Source organism: Perna viridis, chromosome 4 (genome assembly GCF_037379345.1).
Source record: "Perna viridis isolate PV_CMFRI_1.1 ecotype Kerala chromosome 4, ASM3737934v1, whole genome shotgun sequence".
In the NCBI taxonomy this organism is placed as follows: Eukaryota; Metazoa; Mollusca; class Bivalvia; order Mytilida; family Mytilidae; genus Perna; species Perna viridis.
Genome location: NC_142448.1, coordinates 305893 through 324555, shown reverse-complemented (window position 1 = coordinate 324555; position 18663 = coordinate 305893). Strand labels below are relative to the sequence as shown.

Below are 18663 nucleotides of genomic sequence, written 5' to 3'. Positions count from 1 at the left end.
GTTTAGCTTGAATAGTCGAGTGAATTTTGGCATAAGGTCAATTTTATTGACTTGTAAATCAGTGTTTACGATCTGCCATTTTGATTTCCGGTAAACTGGATGTGCCAAAACCTAAGCGACAGTCCAGATCTTGTATTAGTATTCAAACGAAATTATCTTGGTAATTTAAGATATGTTACCTTAAAAATTACTTGTCAAAATGAACAGGAACAGGAAGTATATGATAAACATTTTCTTGTTTCATAATGATGAATCCGTTGAAATGTAATTTTATTTTTAAAATATGAGTTCAGAAATGGAGTACTTACTTTGTTTCTGTAAAAAGGGCATAACCTAAGCAGCGAAATGGAGATTTAAGTTGCCAAAAATTAAAAAAAAAAGTTATATGTCACCAGCTCGTATTCCTTTAAGTGATGTTGTTGTGAAATTTGACCAAAGAGAGATAACTCTAGCTCTTTCGGGTAATAAACAACCAAAATGGCCGCAATTTTTGTAATGAAGAGAAAACTTAAATTGGCAGCAGTTCACTTAATTTTCATCAGTTCTAAGCAATCCAGGGAATATTTCACCCCTTCTCGAGACTTGGATAATGGATAAAACCAGCTAAACTTATTTGAATGAAACATATTCAACTTATTGAGTTCAAAATCACAGGAAAACAATCACAAAAGGTAAGGTACATATATATTTCCTGTTCCTTGATTAAATATGTAATTTGATGACAACAATTAATTTATCTACTCTATCAGAGATTCTTACAGTGATTTTAATGGTTTTAAAAGACAATAGTTGGTAGGTTCAGCTTGGATAACAGTTATATGTATAAGTGCATGTGGGTTTGAAATGACATTTTGTTTTGATAAGGCAAAAATTAAGATAATTAAGCTAACTATTATCAATTATAAAAAAATCAGGGAAATTTATTAGATAATAGACTGCCATTATGGCATATCAAGATGCAGTCATTCATTTATCAATCTAAATTATAACTCAATTATTTAAAAAAAAATCCCACTAAACAATGTACATTACATGTAAGCACACATGTACATGCATGTCTGTACAGGTTGATTTGTGCCTTGTATCAAATACAATACAATTGTACTCATCATAATGTCCAACAGAGATGAATTTACATGAATTGTCTTTTTCTTTTTTCAGGAAGAGACCACATGAGGGCACAGTCCATTATTTGACTTAAAGAACATGTTATTAAAAGAAACAACTTCTCAATGACAACCTCATCACTTACAATATTCAATTAAAGTTATTTATCATGCATGTACTTATTCATTTGCAAGTGTAGAAAATGGAATTACAGTATTAAACTTCTCATTTGTTTATTATTTATTAGAATACATGTCCTTGAGATACAACTTCATATCAATGCGAAAAAAATATTCTAGCGGTGAAGTATGATTTCTCCCCATTCCAAACTCGCTTCTACCTATCACAACTGTAAGGGAGAAGTCACTTCTCCTATTCACTGAATCCTAGATTATGCCCTGGTAAAGTACATGGAAAACTTCAATGAGAGGGAATATTCGAAAATGGAAAAGTTTTTGATAAATTTAAAAACAAATGAAAAGACAGTTGAAGAAAGAAAAACAAAGGGAGAAGAGAGTCAAATCCAAGAGAAAACAGATGATAGTACAGAAAAAAAAAATATGAAGAGTGTTGAAATTTTTTGAATGAATGGAAAATAGAAAGTGGCTAGTTGAATTTCTATTTGGCTTGCAAGACCAATATTCCACTAGCCAGAATGGCATGTTTGTAAAAAAAATGGTTTCCCACACTGTAAGGAACAATCATGCCAACTTCCAGTAAATTTTGCTAAGAAGATTTTTAATATAAATATATTTGAAATAAAAAGACTAAGAAGAAAAAGGGCAATAACTCAAACAGATTTTCATGTAAATTGGTATATATGTAAATCTCACCATGCTGAACATTTTTAGCCTCTGTCAGAATCTGACTAACCTAACAGTTTTGGTGATAGTTGCAAAAAATATACGGACTCCTACATTCTACTTTCAGTAACTGCTACCATGCTTTTCCATAGATCAAAACACCCAACGGTCAATTCGTGCAATCATGCCAAGTTTGGTTCCAATCAGTCCAATAGTTTAAGAAGACAAGAATTTTGAAAACTATAACATCAAAGATTGAAAAATAATATGAAAAAAGAAAATTATACCTAAATCAGTCAATGGATATATCTCATCATGCTGTACAAATTCATCTGATTGGAATTTGGCTAAACCTTACGGTTTTGAAGATGTTTGCAGAAACTACTGTTTGACCCCATGTTCAATTTTTAGTAATGGCGACCATATTTTTTTCAGATTAAAAAACCCAATAGTCAATTTGTAAATAATACCCTAAGGAACGATCATACCAGTTTTGCTCCCAATCCGTCCAGTAGTTTCAGGACAAAATTTTTGAAAATGTGTCCACAGACGATGGATGCCAAGTGATGGCATTAGCTCACTTAGCCTTTGTAAACATACCTGAGGCGTGAGATTTTTCAGGATCAAACATGGAGTTATATTATTGGACATCCTTGAATCCCAGTTTGATATGTTCCCTGTAAAAAAGTTGTAGATAATTCAAGTCAACTTTCATAACATTCCTTGATTTTATATTCTACATTTTGGAATAATTAAAATAAAACAAAGCTGAGAACAGTTGTTGTAAGTCCATAGTTTCCCATCAAATGTTCAAATTGTTCTTTAACTGACCAAAATATTAAAAGACAAACATTTGCCCCACTTGTGTTACACTGAATCTTCATTACCAACTAAATACCCTCACATTTAAATACCTGAATTGAAAGAAGCAGGGTCAGTTCTGGTTCCTGCCCAGGAATGTTGACGATTAACACCAGACCAGTTGTTTGGCTTCAGACCTGGAGGTGGTCGTGAAGTTTGTTGCTGTATGGCACTGTTCTTCAATGGCACACCCCACACTTCATTTGAGAAAGATGTTGGTGTCATGGAATCACCAGCCATCCACGATTTCTGGGACATATTCTTAGTATTGTTGGCAGCCCATGAAAGGGACTCACTTGGACTGGTTTTGGTCATTAAAGACCCAAGAGAATCATCCTTAATTGTATTGACGCTCAGACTAAGTGATCGAGAAAAGCTTCCCGGCGTGATATGTGGGTCATCCTCAACACTCTTCTGTGTTATTCCTGGCCAAGGCTTTCCAGGCACAAATTCTGGTATTGCATCATTTATAGTAAGAGATGATGAAGTAGATGCAGGCTGAGATTCTTTGTTCTCCTTGCCATTTTCTTCATTTGAAATTGTAGAATTTCCAGTAGTAGTGGCTATTGTTGGCCAGTTTTGTCCACCAGACGTTGTTGCTGGCATGTTAGACCAAGTTGAATCCCCTCCTAACTGTGTCAAGCCAAGACCACCATACTGTAGACTGGATTGTGATGATGATGGCTGGCTTGCTTTTGATGAACCAGGAGCCTTGTTTAAAGCACTTGGATCAGAAATATTAGCACCAGATTCAGGACTTGATTCTTTCTCTGTGGACTTTTTCCACTGACTTAGTTTGGATTGTTGAGGTTGAGTGTTGGTTATATTGAGACTGGATAAACTGGACTCTATTGTGGAGATGGTCTCCTCTGTTGTCGATGATTGTGCAGTAGTTGTTGTAGGTTGAGGTTTTATCAAGTGACGTTGAGCATCATGGATTTGACGTTGGAAGTTGAGAATTTGTTGCTTTATGGTATTGATCTTTATGTTGACCTGTTCAAGTTGCTGGCGTTGTACCATTGGATTCATTGAGACACTATTTTTCTGTAGAACTTGTTGGGTAGTAATTAACTGTTGAAGACATTGTTGATGCTGTAGTAGTTGTTGTAGTAGAACTAAGACATATGGAGGGAGCTGCTGGTTTAGAAGCTGTGGGCTGATAAGCCCAGCCTTAACGGCAAGATGCAACTGCTGGAGGATTTGTTGTTGGGCCATTTGTTGTGTAACTGTGGCACGACCAGTGGCAGCGGGAGGCTTCTTGTTCTGTTGCGGTGGAATAATACTTGTTTGACTAGAGACTGGCTGACTAGGTCCCTTGAACGCTTGAGCATTTGGTGTTTGAAAAGGAGTATTTGGATTAGGCACAAATGGATTGTTTTCCTGCTGAGTATCTGATATGTCATTATCACCCATCATTTTGGACTTGGCACTATCAAGTAATACATCATCTCTGTAAGTAGCACCTTTTTGCTTGTAAAGTTCAGCTGTAAAGACAAACATCAACATATAGATGTCTTTCAAATTGGCATTTTCTAATGTTATAATTGAAACAAAAAAATTCCAATTTATACTGATAGACTTCCCTAAAAATTCAATTTTTTTCATAATGTTTACTTCTTGTTCCCAGAAGAGATCATTACAGTTAATCAGTGTCCAACACTACAGACTGCAATACGTCAATATCACCTAAGCATGTTTCTGTATAAGTTTTTTTTTTAAATACACAACATTAACATGTTGTTAAACATTCACCATGAAAATGTTTAAGATATTGTACATGTATTTAATTTGAAAGGTCTACTAAGGTAAGACATTTGATCAATTATTAAAACTGACTAGCATTTGCCAGTCTAGTAAATATGAGGATGGTATCAAGTTCACCATTCAACAATAACACTTCAACTCTTGTCTAAGTTTTGTGGCCTATATTGGAGTAGTTAACTCAGCACAGTAGATCATGTTGATGCTGCTTATCTCAATTCCAACAACTTAAAAATAAAAACCATTGCAAAGTACTTAATCCAAATATTTTATAAATAGGGTCACACAGTATAAAAACTTTCCAATTAGAAGCCATTCTTCTTTAACAAAACATACCGAGAGCACTTTGATAATTCATGTTGTTGTTAATCAATGCTTGACCAGCTTCATCTTTCTGAAATCAAATTAAAAAGCATGAATACTCAATTAAATAGATCAGTTCTGGTTCAATCCAATCTTCTTCAACCTCTATTCAAGTTTTTTTTATGCCTACCACATCTATTTTTAGTTTTCTTGAATTTACTGGCAGAATGCTTGATCCACTTAGGTTTTTAAACTCATGGTTATAAAAAATACTAAAATATGTAAATGATACACAACAAATAAAACATAGTTTAATTTAGAAAAAAAGGGTGGTAAACAAGAAAAGATCTCATTCAGAAATGTATTCCTTAAAAAAAGTTAAATGTTTATCAGCCATTCTAAAAGATTACTTAGATATATGTCATCATTTATTCTGCAGGTCATATCTGGCAGTAACCAGAATTTTGTTAATATAATGTTAATTAAACAAGCCTCCATTATAATCACCTTTGAACTAGAATGATTTTTTGTATTTGCTTTGAAGATGTTTTTACAGTAAGGTTTCATATCGAAGTTTCAGAATTAAAATTATCCAAAAATCCATGATTTAAGCAATCAGAGCTGAGGAAGTATTGAAGAAATTCTCTGATTATGTTCACACACACACAGTGGTTTCATTTAATTTCATGGGTTTCAATTTTCATGGCTTGAGGAAAGTACATTCCATTGAATACTTTAAATTGTGATTCATTAGTACATGAAATTAAAAAAAAAAATTCCATGAATTGTCTGCATTCCAGTAAAAGATCAATCAAGGCATAGCTTTTTTTTATATAAAGTTTAAAAAAGAAGAAAAAAAAACAGAATTATTGTAAGTTCCATCAAGCTTCCCCTGCAGATACATGTTTCTTAACATTTACAATTGAGACAGACTAAACTTTGATTACAAAAAGTTGTTACATATATGATAAATCCTGTTAGTAGTTTTCATTTCCGTAATTATGAGTTAAAAGTTCCGATCATTTAAAAACATTAATGAAAAATTTAGGGCAGCATTGCAACATCTTGATTGAAGAGAGATGGTTAGTTTACTGAATGCCACTTTTACAACAACCTGATGGATGTGGGAAGATGGTAAAATCCAAAAATAAAAAATGTAATACCAATGAAACATTCATGGCTAAACTCATGTAGCCCAAGGCTATTCAGCTCTAATAAACAATTGACTTTAAGGGATGACAGCATGATATGGCTTTGTTCTCTAAGACACATGAAACAATGTTGAAGCAAGAACATTTTAAATCTTTAGCAATTGGAAAAAGAGAGATTCACTTTGTCAAAAGACATTTTTTATATAGTCAAAGATGACTTCATTGATTAAGCAACACCTGCAGCCTGCCCCTTAAAGTTCAAACATCCACCTAAGACAAAATGTTTTTTGTATAAAGACATTGCTGATGCACTGTCCCTAGTAAGTTCATATTCCTGGCATTTAAAGTACAACATAGTTGTAACTAAGGAAACTTAAAATAGTAAATTTAACAGTAAAGATTTTGTCAAAAGAACTGTAGTGTATCATCTAGCCTTCAACATCTTCTATCTTACCTGAAAGCCAAGCTCCATCAACTGTTGAATCATTCGACTTCTCATCTGAGGCTGATTCCCACCAGGAAATCTGCTAGCACCCTAAAAATAGAACAACTATGTGTAACATTCACAGAAACACAGAACTTGACAACAAATTGACAAACAAGCTACAGATCTCATCCTTAACCTTTTCTTTACCTTGATTATGTTTTTCTTGCCTCTGTTCCATCCAGAGGCACTGCTCCATGTGGAGTTATTTTCCTGGGTCTCGTCCACCCATGTTCCCATATCTGTATCTTCCCAACTTGAGCTCTTGTCCTCATTCCAGAACATGTCATCCTGCAACAAGACACCAAGAGCCTGCAAGATAGGCTGTAAGTAAAAACCATCCCATCCCTTGGAACTGGAGACGTTGTGAGGAGGAAGATACCTGCAATAACACTTGACAATCCCTTCCCCCAAAAGACACAGGGCATTTTTATTTTATCTTTATCTCTTCCTCAATCGCTTGAAGATCTTCCAAATTTAGAGACAAAATAGTAGTAAATGAACATTTTATCTTTAATACATATGTATTCAGCTTTATAATTGATTCCTTTCATTAATTCAGAATCCTAGTAACATTTCTAGATCATTCTTTCTATCAGTTGACTTCTAAACAAAGCAGGTAAGAAATTCAATTACTTTGCTTAATACTTATATCATAAAAGGGCATAGTTGCAGCAACATGAAACCCAGATAATTTAGATAACTTTGTGCCAAAGAGAGAGGTGCTGAACATGTTAAAACTGTGGAATATTAAAAATGTGGTTTGAAGAGGACATCCATGGTTAGTGAAATTTCAATGCCATTCACATCACTCAAGAACTTTCACCTGTCTGAAACAAGTCAATAGCAATTACTTTGCTTTAACACGGCTTTCCTAAACCAGAAAAAAATGTAAGTTAGATCCATATATTATTACACATTAGAATAAAACATTGTGGAGACTGCAGCTTGTTTGTCAACATTTAAACAACAACAAACACAGAGATTAATGAGCATGCATCCTCCTCCCCAGGGCTTCTTTGGACAACTGTGGTGATTTCATGCAGCGAACGGCGGTGATCTTACCTTATTGTAATCTGAAGTATTCCAGACCATGTCGGCTTCACCCCAGTTGAAGGTACTTTTAGGGTTGGGTCCCTGGTCAGGTGGGTGATTCCAAAACTTGTCCCCAGCTGGCCCCATTTGGGAGGAGGAGACGGTACCCACACCAACAACAGGGTTTCCCAGCCTTACCTTAGTACTGGGGTCCTCAGACCATGATGGTGTCTTTGGTTTTTGTCCTATTGGTGGATTCCATTGGTTATTAGTTTCTCCCCAACCAGCTGCTTGAGCCTGCAACATTACAAAAACATAATAAATGTAATATAAATAATATACATTACTAACAGTCCATTGCAACTAAACAAGATAGTTAAATCAACTATTCACATTCAGCAATATCTTAATTCTAAAATCGTTTTGCAATATAACTATGAAATAGGTTTTTGTAGTCATGAATTTTTTTCTTAAATGTAATTAGTAGTTTTATCAAGTTTTTAAGTGTCTTTTTTCAGCACTATAATAACGGAACTTCACATGTTCACGAGTTGACAATCCTGAAATAATTGAGAAAAAATATTACACAATAAGCAGCTCAAAATACTGCTGAAATGAAACTAAAATTAATTGTTATGGCAGCTACTACAAAAGCACAAATGAAATATTTTCGAATGAAAACTCATTTAAAATTATAATTAATATATATAGTTAAGTTTAAGTATCTTACATATCAAGTATTCGTGTCTTCTTTCATGAAAGAAATCAATAAAGATATATAATCTGGCTCTAATATATTAGTTTAGCCAGAAACAAAACATAAGTTTAGGAGTTCAATACAGGATAAAAAAAGTTTACCTGTTTAGGGGATCCAGCAGCCCAAAGACAAGTTCCATCATCTACTTTAGATTGAGGAGGAGCAGGAGGTTGACCCCAACCAGCCGGCTGTGTTGGAGGTGGTGCTTGATTCCAGTTAGGTCGTTGTGGTGGGGCAGAAGTAGGTGGCTGGTTCCAGTTGGCAGGTTTCCCACCAGGATTGCCCCATAGAGCAGTACCATCATTAACTTCTTGTTTACCTGACTCACCCCACTGTCCTGGACGTTCACTGGGCCAAGACCCTGTTTCAGTCTTACCCCCCCACTGACTTGATGTAGTCCCCGGAGGATTTGTCCAAGTATTGGGATCTTTAGACTGAGAATCTTCCCACTGAGATGCATTACCTGCTGGAGCACTTGTCCAAGAAGTAGTTTGTTGAGGTTCCTTGGCAGACTCCCAGATCCCTGTTCCATTGTTATTGTTCCACATATTGCTATTCATATTTGGATTAGCAGCAGCAGCAGCTGCAGGTTTCTCTGGATTTGCTGCAGCACCTGGTGGGGGAAATTTCCTTTTAGCTTTAGGAGTAGTTTCCACATTCTCCCAGGCTGTGTCTTGTCTTATTGGTTTTTGACCCCAACCATCATGACTATCTATACACATGCGAAATTCACTAGGAACATCTGACTGTGATATGCTTTGAGATTGTGCATTTTGATTTGACACTGGATTGGAGGGACTAGTTGAAAGGCCTTTACCGGCCGCCTGAGCCCAGGATGTTGGTTGAGGTTGGAGGCCTTGTTTGGAATCAGTGGGCCATTGTTGCTTTGTAGAAGCCATGGATATTGGTGTAGCGCCATCTCCCCATTCAGAAGCACCAATAGCTGTGGTGGGTGGAGGATTTACAGGCCATCCAACTTCGGATGTCTGATCTGGTTTTACTTGAGCACTATTGCCATTGCCCTTGCCTGCTACATCACTGGGTATAGTACCAACGGCACCCCAAGAATCACCTACAGGCTTGAACGCTGAAGTATATGCACCATAAGAAGCCTGATTAGAGACGGAATTAGACGATTGCATACTTTCTGCTGCTGACTGTGGTATTTGCACTGAATTTTGTGGCCTATTCCCTCCCTGTACTTGTCCAAGTCCCTGGGGGAGGGTTCCAGGGACATTACCCCAACCTCTGGAAGGATCACTAGAACCAGCTACACTAGTTATTCCTTGCATATTATTTGAAAGACTTTGCGGATATGAGGAGCCCCAAGTGGAACTGCTGGGATTGGAATCCCAAGTGTTTGATTCAAGTCCATTGAGAGTGCTGCCCCAGAGGGCAGAATGGTCCTGACTGGACGTTGATATCACAGATCCTGATTTAACGGAGGCACTATCTTCACCATTGTCCGAAGTGGTCTCAGAATTGTCACCTCCAATAGAAGGCCAAGCCTCCTTATCATTTCGGTCGACTATTACATTCGGCTTCCAATCCCCTCCTGGTCCTTGCCAAGAAGGAGCTTCTCCATTGCTAGAGGAAAGACCACCTATAAAACACAAACTAAACAGTAAAATAAAATGAAGAGAGATATTTACAAAGAAAAGGACAGATGTTGATTCTATAAAACTTCCATTCAATTATCTAGAAATCATTACATCCACCAACTTTACATCCTAATGCTACATTATCATGATTTAACATGTAGAAAGAGAGCAACAAGAAAAAACAATACTGGAAACATTTTGAAGTTGACTCACTGTTCAATCATTGTTAAATTCAAGACATGATCTGAAAAAAATAGTTTAAGCAAGTAATAATTGTTTTCATTAATGACAGAAATGTACTACTTGCCCATCCATCCACTACCAACACCAGGTGGTCCCATTCCCCATCCACCATCATCTTCATCAACACTGGCGCCTCCAGTTGGAACACTACTGGCTCCCCAACCACTATTCAATTGATTATTTACTGGTTTTGCAGCTATCAATCAAAAGAAAAAATCCCAGTCTGACTTCATTGGTATTAATCCTTGTGAAAGAATTACTTTGAGAAAACAAAGATACACAAAAGTGAAATAGCTAAGCCTTGTTAAATGGTTTTTGATCCCACTCCCACCAGTAAGGTTATTATCTAAAAATCAAACAAACTCTTCTTTTGGTGGCATCTAATTAAGTGGCACACAACAGAAATCCATTAAATTTTATTCATGCCAGAAATAAATGGTCTCTAACTCATTAACAGGTCAGGTGACATACCTACATAGGTCAAACCTTTGTGGTAAAGAACAATGAGATGAAATTTTAAAGAGATCCATACACATATACTCGAGATACATACATAGAAGCCAAAATTTAATGCTAACCTTCTGAATGTGATATGGAACATTGTTAAATACTTTTTTGAAGATCCATTAATAATCTAAATACATGTATGACATAGATGACACCAGCAACTTACCATAAGTTTAATGAAAATATAACAACAAAATTGGAGTGGGTGTTTTAAACTGGATACCTATCATAATCAATTATAATCTCAAAACTCTTCCCGTATTTTTAAGCACTGGCATTAAAATTACCTTGCTGCATTTTGTCCTTTGGCACAGGTTATTTAAAACAAATGATATTTTCTTAAAACAGCACTTTTTTGTTCTGGATTAACCTGCAATAGTCAACAACATTCTTTATTAAAACATAGACACCATCAGAATACTATAAATATTAACAAAAAATATAAATGCAAGAGAGCTCACCCCCCCCCCCACAAAAAAACCTTATCACCCAACTCCAAAAAGCAATCAGTACTTTTTTGGTCAACAACATAATAACAGAATACAACTAATTCCTGAAAATATGCACATCTTTATATGGTAATCTAACACTCCATTGAGTTTCATAACAATCCTTTAAGTCTTTTAGGAAAAGTTGTGGACAATGCATCAGACCAAGTTTTGCTGAAAAATGTGCAAGTTCCAACTGTCATCATTTCTACATTTTTTGTTCTAACAAGAATTCATGACAATATGCACATCCCAATATGGTAATCTAACACCCCATTTAGTTTTATAACAATCCTGCAAGTCATTGAGGAGCAGTTGCAAACAATGTATCAGACCTTATTTTGCTGAAAAAATGCCAATTTCCATTTGTCACCTCTTTGAGGGTTGGTGTTTTTTTTTTTTAATCAACTTGCAAGGTTGGCTAGAAATATTGCTTAATCCTGAAAAAGACGAAAGCCCAAGTGTTCAATGAAAATATTATTTAGAAAACTGATCACGAAAAGTAATAAACTAGAGGCTCAAGAGAGCCTGAATCGCTCAACTGGTTAACCATATGCTTATTTGAAAAACTTTAGGAATGAGACACACTAAGTTAAAATCAACTAAATTGTCAAATGCAAGAAATGCTTTTCATAGCATATTCATGACCTGAACCAGAATTTTGCTAAAGGCAACAATTTTTTATTTTTTTTTTTCAAAAACCTGCCTTATGACCCCCAAATTCCAGTTATAGTATAGGCAGCCATATCTATTCATGAATTAAAAATCACAAGTCATTTTGAGAACAACACACTGAAGAACCATTATGCTTATTTCATTCAATGATCTTAAATGGTTTTAGAGAAGAAGATTTTCAAAGTTGTACATGTGAAAAAAAAAACTGTTTCAGGAGTGGCAACTCCTACATCAGTCGACCAATCATTTTGAAAATTTTAGCATAGGTCCATCTCATGATGCTGAACATTATTACCAAATGGCAGAAATTTGCTTAAGGCAACGGTTTTTGAGTTATTTGCAAAAAACTGCAATCTGACCCCTATGTTCTATTTTTAGTAACTGCGACCATGTTTTTTTTTTTCATGGATAAAAAATCCTTACGGTCATTTTTTGCAGAAAATCCTAAGGAACAATCATGCCAAGTTTAAAACCTGTCAGTCCAGTAGTTTCAGAGGAGAAGATCTTTTAAAATTTGTCCACGACGACGACAACGGAAGCCAAGTGATGGCATAAGCTCACTTGGCCTTTGGACAGGTGAGATAAAAAAAAATCAATGAAGCACAATAGGCTGTAAATTTACGGCTTTCAGTTGTCTCATGGCTTCAGCTTGCAATGCGCAGCCATTGTTGTTTACTATCGTAAATTCCGAATCCGTTCCAGTGATGTAACAAAAAAATTCTAATTACCAGAAGAGGGTTGGATCTGTCATTTTTTTTAAAATTTCATTTTGGCAAAAAAGTCCTTGTTGGTCAGGCAGGAACCACACATACCTTTTTATTACCTAAAAAACTTAATTGCCGACTTGATTAACTCTAGGCAATAGGCAAAAAAGAAAAGACTCTGTCAAAAATGGAAATGTCAAAGTAAAAGCAAGAAATATAAATACAACCGCCATAGTACTGACTTGGTACAGGCATTTCAAACAGAAATTATGTTTGAAGATTCCCATAAATTTTATTTAAACCATCTGAGCAGTTTAGAAGATACAAATGTATCTACAGCATTTATACAAAACTGATGTCATTTTCTGGCTCTATCAGAACTAAAAATACATATTTGAATCACACTTACCAATAAAAGAACATCAACATTTAACAAATAAATACATGGCAGCACAACCAACATAACAACAACAGTCTGAAAGATAAAAAATTATAGTTATATGCCATTTCTCCATTTCTCATCAGGTCAAATAACAAGAGGCTCCCAGGAGCCTGAATCGCTCACCTTTTTGAATTTTGCCTTTCAAAGGCAATAAATTAAACAAGAAGTTGTTGAACAATTTTGACTAAAGTCTTAAGTAGGACTATCACAAGATCTTTTCAACAATTGAAAGTTTCTTTTAATCCATCATAGTTATCAAGATATTGACTGAAAACTATAAAAAAAAAAATCATTTTTCCCCTTTCAAGGGCAATAACTCTTACAAAGAGTCTGAAGACTTTTGTATTTCTAATAATATGGATCATTTCAGCTATTGAAAGAATTTGGATAACGGATTAGGAGATATATGTGAAAAACTACTGCCTGACCCCTGTGTTCTATTTTTACAAACGGCAGCAATGTTTTTTTCCGACAAATCAAAAATCCCCACATCAGTTCTAAGCAGTATACCCAAAGGAACATTCATACCAAGTTTGGTTTCAATTGGTGAAGTAGTGTCCACGGAGAAGAGTTTGGAAAGAAATAACATTAAAAATAGCAAAAATTGTTGAAAAAGGGCAATAACTCCAAAATGGCTTAAAGGATTAAAACCAAAATTTGACCAGAGATAGACCTCATCATGCTGAACACTTTTACCCAAGTCAGAATTTGGCTAAACGTAACGGTTTTGGAGATATATGCGAAAAACTACTGTCTGACCCCTATGTTTTATTTTTAGTAACGGCGACCATGTTTTTTGACGAATCAAGAATCCCCACATCAGTTCTATGCAGGATACCCCAAGGAACATTCATACCAAGTTTGGTTCTAATTAGTCAAGCAGTTTCAGAGGAGAAGAGTATTTTTTTAAAGGCAAATTGCCGACCCTAGCATTTTTTTCTGCAAAGATTGGAAATTCCGGAGTTACTCAGATCTTGTTCTGGCATTTTTATACATGGACTGCGCTGGGCTTCACCAATATTTACCCGAATAATCAAGTCATTATATTACATTCCATACGATTACTCTATTGGCATTGAAACGGATACAGAGAAGGGTTATGCCGATGTTGCAATCTGCGATTTTTATTAGATCTGGTCACAAAAATAACCTGTTGGCAATTTCCTCTATGCCTAGGTTTTGTATATTAAAAATAAAACCAACAGAAAGTTTGACAGCAAGGGATATTCTCTCTAATTAAACAATTGTGTTGACACCTGGTACAAGTTGAATGACCATAAAAAATTTACGACTGAAACCAATCAAATGTAATTAGACCAGGAGATCCTGACTCACAATATCATCATGGGAGATGTCAATCAGAAGTAAATATATCATTGAGCCAATCAAAACTTATAATCTGGTCTAAGGTAAACACAATCATGACCATGTGCACATGGCTACATACAGGCGTCACAGCCCTTTTAAACCGTACAATACAATCAGAATCAAATTTATCTTATAACAGAATAAATTAAATCCAAATAACAATAACTATCCTATCAGGAAGTGTGTAAAACACTTCGAAACGAAACGCAAGAATTGATAAAAGAAAATGGATGACATTTGTTTACATTTTTATGGTGGGAAAATCGGTAAACAAACTGAATAGGGATTCCCAAAATTTATTTAAAGAAATACTGGCGGCATTCAGTAATAATGATTCTAGAATCTAGTAGGAGTACAAGGGTTAATTTAAAAGGAACATAATGGCCCATAGTAGCTTGCTAGAAATTTTATCACTTGAAAAAAGAATCCCGTTTGTTGAAAATTTATAGATAAAAAATCAAAACATAATTTTAGATAATTTTAATTAGCCCACAAAGGATAAGGGTCAACATGTCTATATGTGCATAGTAATAAAAAGTCCTTGATAGAAACAAACCACCTGTTTCTGGAGTAGCACTTCATCATTTTGCATGTAAAAAGTGACTAATGGCTTTAGATCCTGACTAAGAGTAGAGCTAAAAACCTGCTTAAAACATGCATCAAGAGCGAATCTTGGGTATATGTATGACATGAATGAAGGGGATATTATGTACATGAATACATGTAGACAAAAATAACTCACCAGTGGAATAACTAAGTGTCATATCTTAAAAAATACAACCAATTTTTTTTGTCAATGGGGTCGACAAACCGTGATTGCCACTGGAAATAGGGAGAAGTGGGGAGGGTCTGGTAATTAGGCCTCCTGTGGTGGAGCCCTATGGTTCCTACTCCGGGAGAATACCACAGCAGGGTTCTTTATCGTGTGATTAACGTGGCATCTTTCCCAACACAGTGCACCACTATGGTTTGCAGTCAGGTTTTCTGTATTATAGCCTGACAACCCCAGCATGTAACATGCCAGTGGTACCCCATTCCACCACCTGGGGCACACAACCAAGATGCTCTGTGGGCAGAGCGCCTAGCCCCTGGCTAGGTTTCTGAGCACTATTTAGTCGCCTCATACAACAAGCTTAGCGCTGCTGCTGGCCTATTCTTTTAACACCCAGACCTGTAAAGGGCTTTTGCCACTGGAAATACACTTACTTTGGATTAAAAGCAGATCAGGCAGTGAGTCAGATTTGGTCAAGTACTAACATGGAACTATCCTGAAATTGAAGAACATTTTTATTACATTAATATTGCATATGCATACATCAAGGTGTATACATTAATCAAGTGCATTAATTATACTAGTTTGTCATAATGTCACCAAATTTTCAGTTAAGACTGAAATACATAACAGAAAATATGTAGTAAGCAAACATAATTTTTATCAAATCTGCCTATTCCATGCCATTGCATGACAGTTTACCCTCTCACTTACTCACTTATTTGATTTCAAGGTAGGATGTAACAGCCTGCCCAAAGGAACCCCAAATGCTGAGTGATCAAAATTTAAATCGAAGTAATCAGCAGTCAACATTTTGCTGATTTAGGAATTTCCCAGTAATTTTTTATCAAGTTCTAGGTTCTTACTTATTCCTAATGGAACAGTGATCACAGCAATTAATTTTCCTGTGTATTTTATAATTTGCTTGAGCTTTTTCACTATGGAATATGGTAAGTTGATGTTTTGCAAATCTTATTTTGAAATACATTTTTGTGTATTATATGCACTACAACTAAAAATAAAAAGTGTATTTCATCTTCAATGTTTTCACAATTACAAACTGGACGTAATCTATTATTTCTAGGAATGTCTTCCTTTTTCAATCATTAAATGACGTGCACTAATTCTACGTTAGCATAGATGGGTCTTATACCCATTTCATCGACTCTTTGGAAAAATGACAATTTGGAAGAGCTCTATATTCCGGAATTTTGTTCTTGGGTACACAGGTCAATAATTGTACGAAAAGTAAAAGATTTTGATACCCAATTTTAATATACATTTCACTTCTACAATTATTAAGACTGCTTCATACTGTTTTCACAAGGAAACAGAGAATACAAAGAAGATGTATGAAATTTTATTGATGTGTAAATACATTTGTACTCCTTCCAAAGTTTTTGGCTACATTTCCAAAGTCTTTTGAATGTGTACTTCAAATCATTTGTGAACATTTCAAACCTTCTGACAATATATTTTTGCCTAGGTAAATACATCAGAACCCATGCCACATTTGATCTTATTGTCACTGATCAGTTGGGGTTATTAGTTGGAGAATCACATTTGTATTGTGTCCTACGTATGACTGGATGTCAGCATCTTATTGTTATAATGTGTTTTAATAATGGTTTCATTGGTAGGTGAAATGATCTTGTTAAAAAGCTGCAGCTGAGATGTGCAGTGTTGTCCATCAATCTTTGATTAATGTAATTTGATAGTTAAATTTAAAAAAGGTCTGTGTTGTTTACAATAATGACATGTACATTTACTAAAATGACCAGTAACCATTAGCTTAGCTGTCCATGCCAGATAAAATAGTAATTTATAGGCAAGATGTTTACCCACAGTATATACATGTGATTCCTTTAATTTATCCATCGAGGATAATCTTATCTCTTGGTTGTTAGATAGGAGCGTTTTCATAATAAGATGATTATTTTGAATTTGCAATTGGTATTGAAATGGTTGGTTACATCAGTATCAATTGCAGGTGTTATGTTGGATGACTCTTGCTTTGCAAAATGAAAATAATTTATGTGCAGAACGTTTTTACTGTGTTACGAGATATACTGAGATTCAGACTTAACTTTCAAGCTAATAATGCCCCCTTGTGTGTTGGGCAGTATGGGAGAATATTGTTTGGTTAATAAGCATTTAATTCATACTAATGGAGTTAAATATATCATTAATCCTTGTATAATAAAAATGTTCGTGGGACCATGGCAGGACACCTTTGTTATGACAACTGCAGCTTTCTCATCGACAATCTCATCAATTATTTTGTTGATGGATAGATTCACCTTTCTGTATTCCCCAAAAATAATGAGTTTGAAATAATTGTAGGCCGACCCTCCATCCATCGTGTCGTTGTTGTGGTCGGCCATTGACTTTCAGTGTTTTTCATTAATTAATGATAAATGCCGAGAGCTTCCTGATTGGTTGCTTCCTTTTTACTCGTCCAATGAAAACTTGCGATCTAATTTCTTTTATTTTTAGCATGGGATTTTCTCACAAATATTTCAACAGTCGGCGAAATTTACAAAAATACAAGGACATTCACACTTTTTTTTTGTGTGGCTAAAATAGGGTTGGCGGTCACGTAAACAGATTATTAAAAAAATGTTGGCCTTAGGCATTTTTTTAAAACTTGAGCCAAATCATCCAAAATAAACAGGATAATTTCATTCATACTCCTATCATATTAACTCCTCCAAAATGGCAAATATTTTAATTTCAAAAGGAATTTTACCTGAATTTAACTATAATATGTTAAAGACTGGACAGCAAAATGTAAAAAATTCACTAATGTATCACAATGCTGTAGATCCTGAAGTTGATTCAAGAAATGAACGAACAATTCTGACCCGAACAAAAAATAATATGAGAAGAAACACTAACAGAAATAAACCATATTTATCGTATTATTGGCGGTCAGGTTTCCTGTATTATGACCTGATGATCCCAGCATGTAACATGCCAGGGTTACCCCATTCCACCACCTGGAACCTGTGGGCAGAACGACTTAACCCCATTTTCCATAACCAATCATTTTAACTACAAATCCATGGTTTTATACAATTATTCCAAATTTCCCAATAAAAAAAGGACGAGGTGTTTTGAAAAAGGCAAACAATATCATCGCTTGTACATATGAAAATAAAAATTTGCCTAATCTTAAAAGCAGTGAACTAAAGGAACCCATGTCTTCCAGGCCTATGTTTTGAATGTCACATCCGCTGTATAATTAAAGTAAAATTTGGGTCAATTCAGAGAAAACTTGCTAAGTCACTACGGAAAAATCAACTGGTAAAGACATTTTCTTATAACTTTATTGATAAAAATACTTTGATTTTTAATTTGAACAAAATGAACTATTGAAATAATTCTTTTATTCATGTCTGCATATAATTTAAGTGCGGAATCATTGGATACTTCTGAAGTTAACGAAACAAGGTCATGGCTTAGTAAATAATAAATAAACTGGCTTCGTTCTGTATGTTTATGGAACTAAACACATTAATGTACCATATCTCAACTTTAATTTGATGTTTCAAATTTAAAGTCCTTTATCTGTAACACTATTCTGTTAAGCATTTATGAC

The 18663-nt window shown here is 35.0% G+C and overlaps 1 protein-coding gene across 4 annotated transcripts in view; it reads right to left on the bottom strand.

Moving 5' to 3' along the window:
- Positions 1–18663, bottom strand: part of LOC148618344 (trinucleotide repeat-containing gene 6C protein-like) — a 37451-nt gene that overhangs the window by 4223 nt on the left and 14565 nt on the right. For 2 of the 4 annotated variants that reach the window (XM_088577128.1, XM_088577127.1), the window contains 11 exons: positions 15497–15558; positions 12890–12955; positions 10901–10983; positions 10171–10302; positions 8364–9865; positions 7536–7802; positions 6621–6761; positions 6441–6521; positions 4869–4926; positions 2825–4255; positions 2511–2587 (listed from right to left, as the gene is read on the bottom strand). In XM_088577128.1, the coding sequence (XP_088433254.1) occupies positions 2511–2587; positions 2825–4255; positions 4869–4926; positions 6441–6521; positions 6621–6761; positions 7536–7802; positions 8364–9865; positions 10171–10302; positions 10901–10910 (3699 nt within the window). In that variant the 5' untranslated portion in view covers positions 10911–10983; positions 12890–12955; positions 15497–15558. The remainder of the gene's footprint in view (positions 1–2510; positions 2588–2824; positions 4256–4868; positions 4927–6440; positions 6522–6620; positions 6762–7535; positions 7803–8363; positions 9866–10170; positions 10303–10900; positions 10984–12889; positions 12956–15496; positions 15559–18663) is intronic. The other 2 variants (XM_088577130.1, XM_088577131.1) reach the window with 2 other exon arrangements.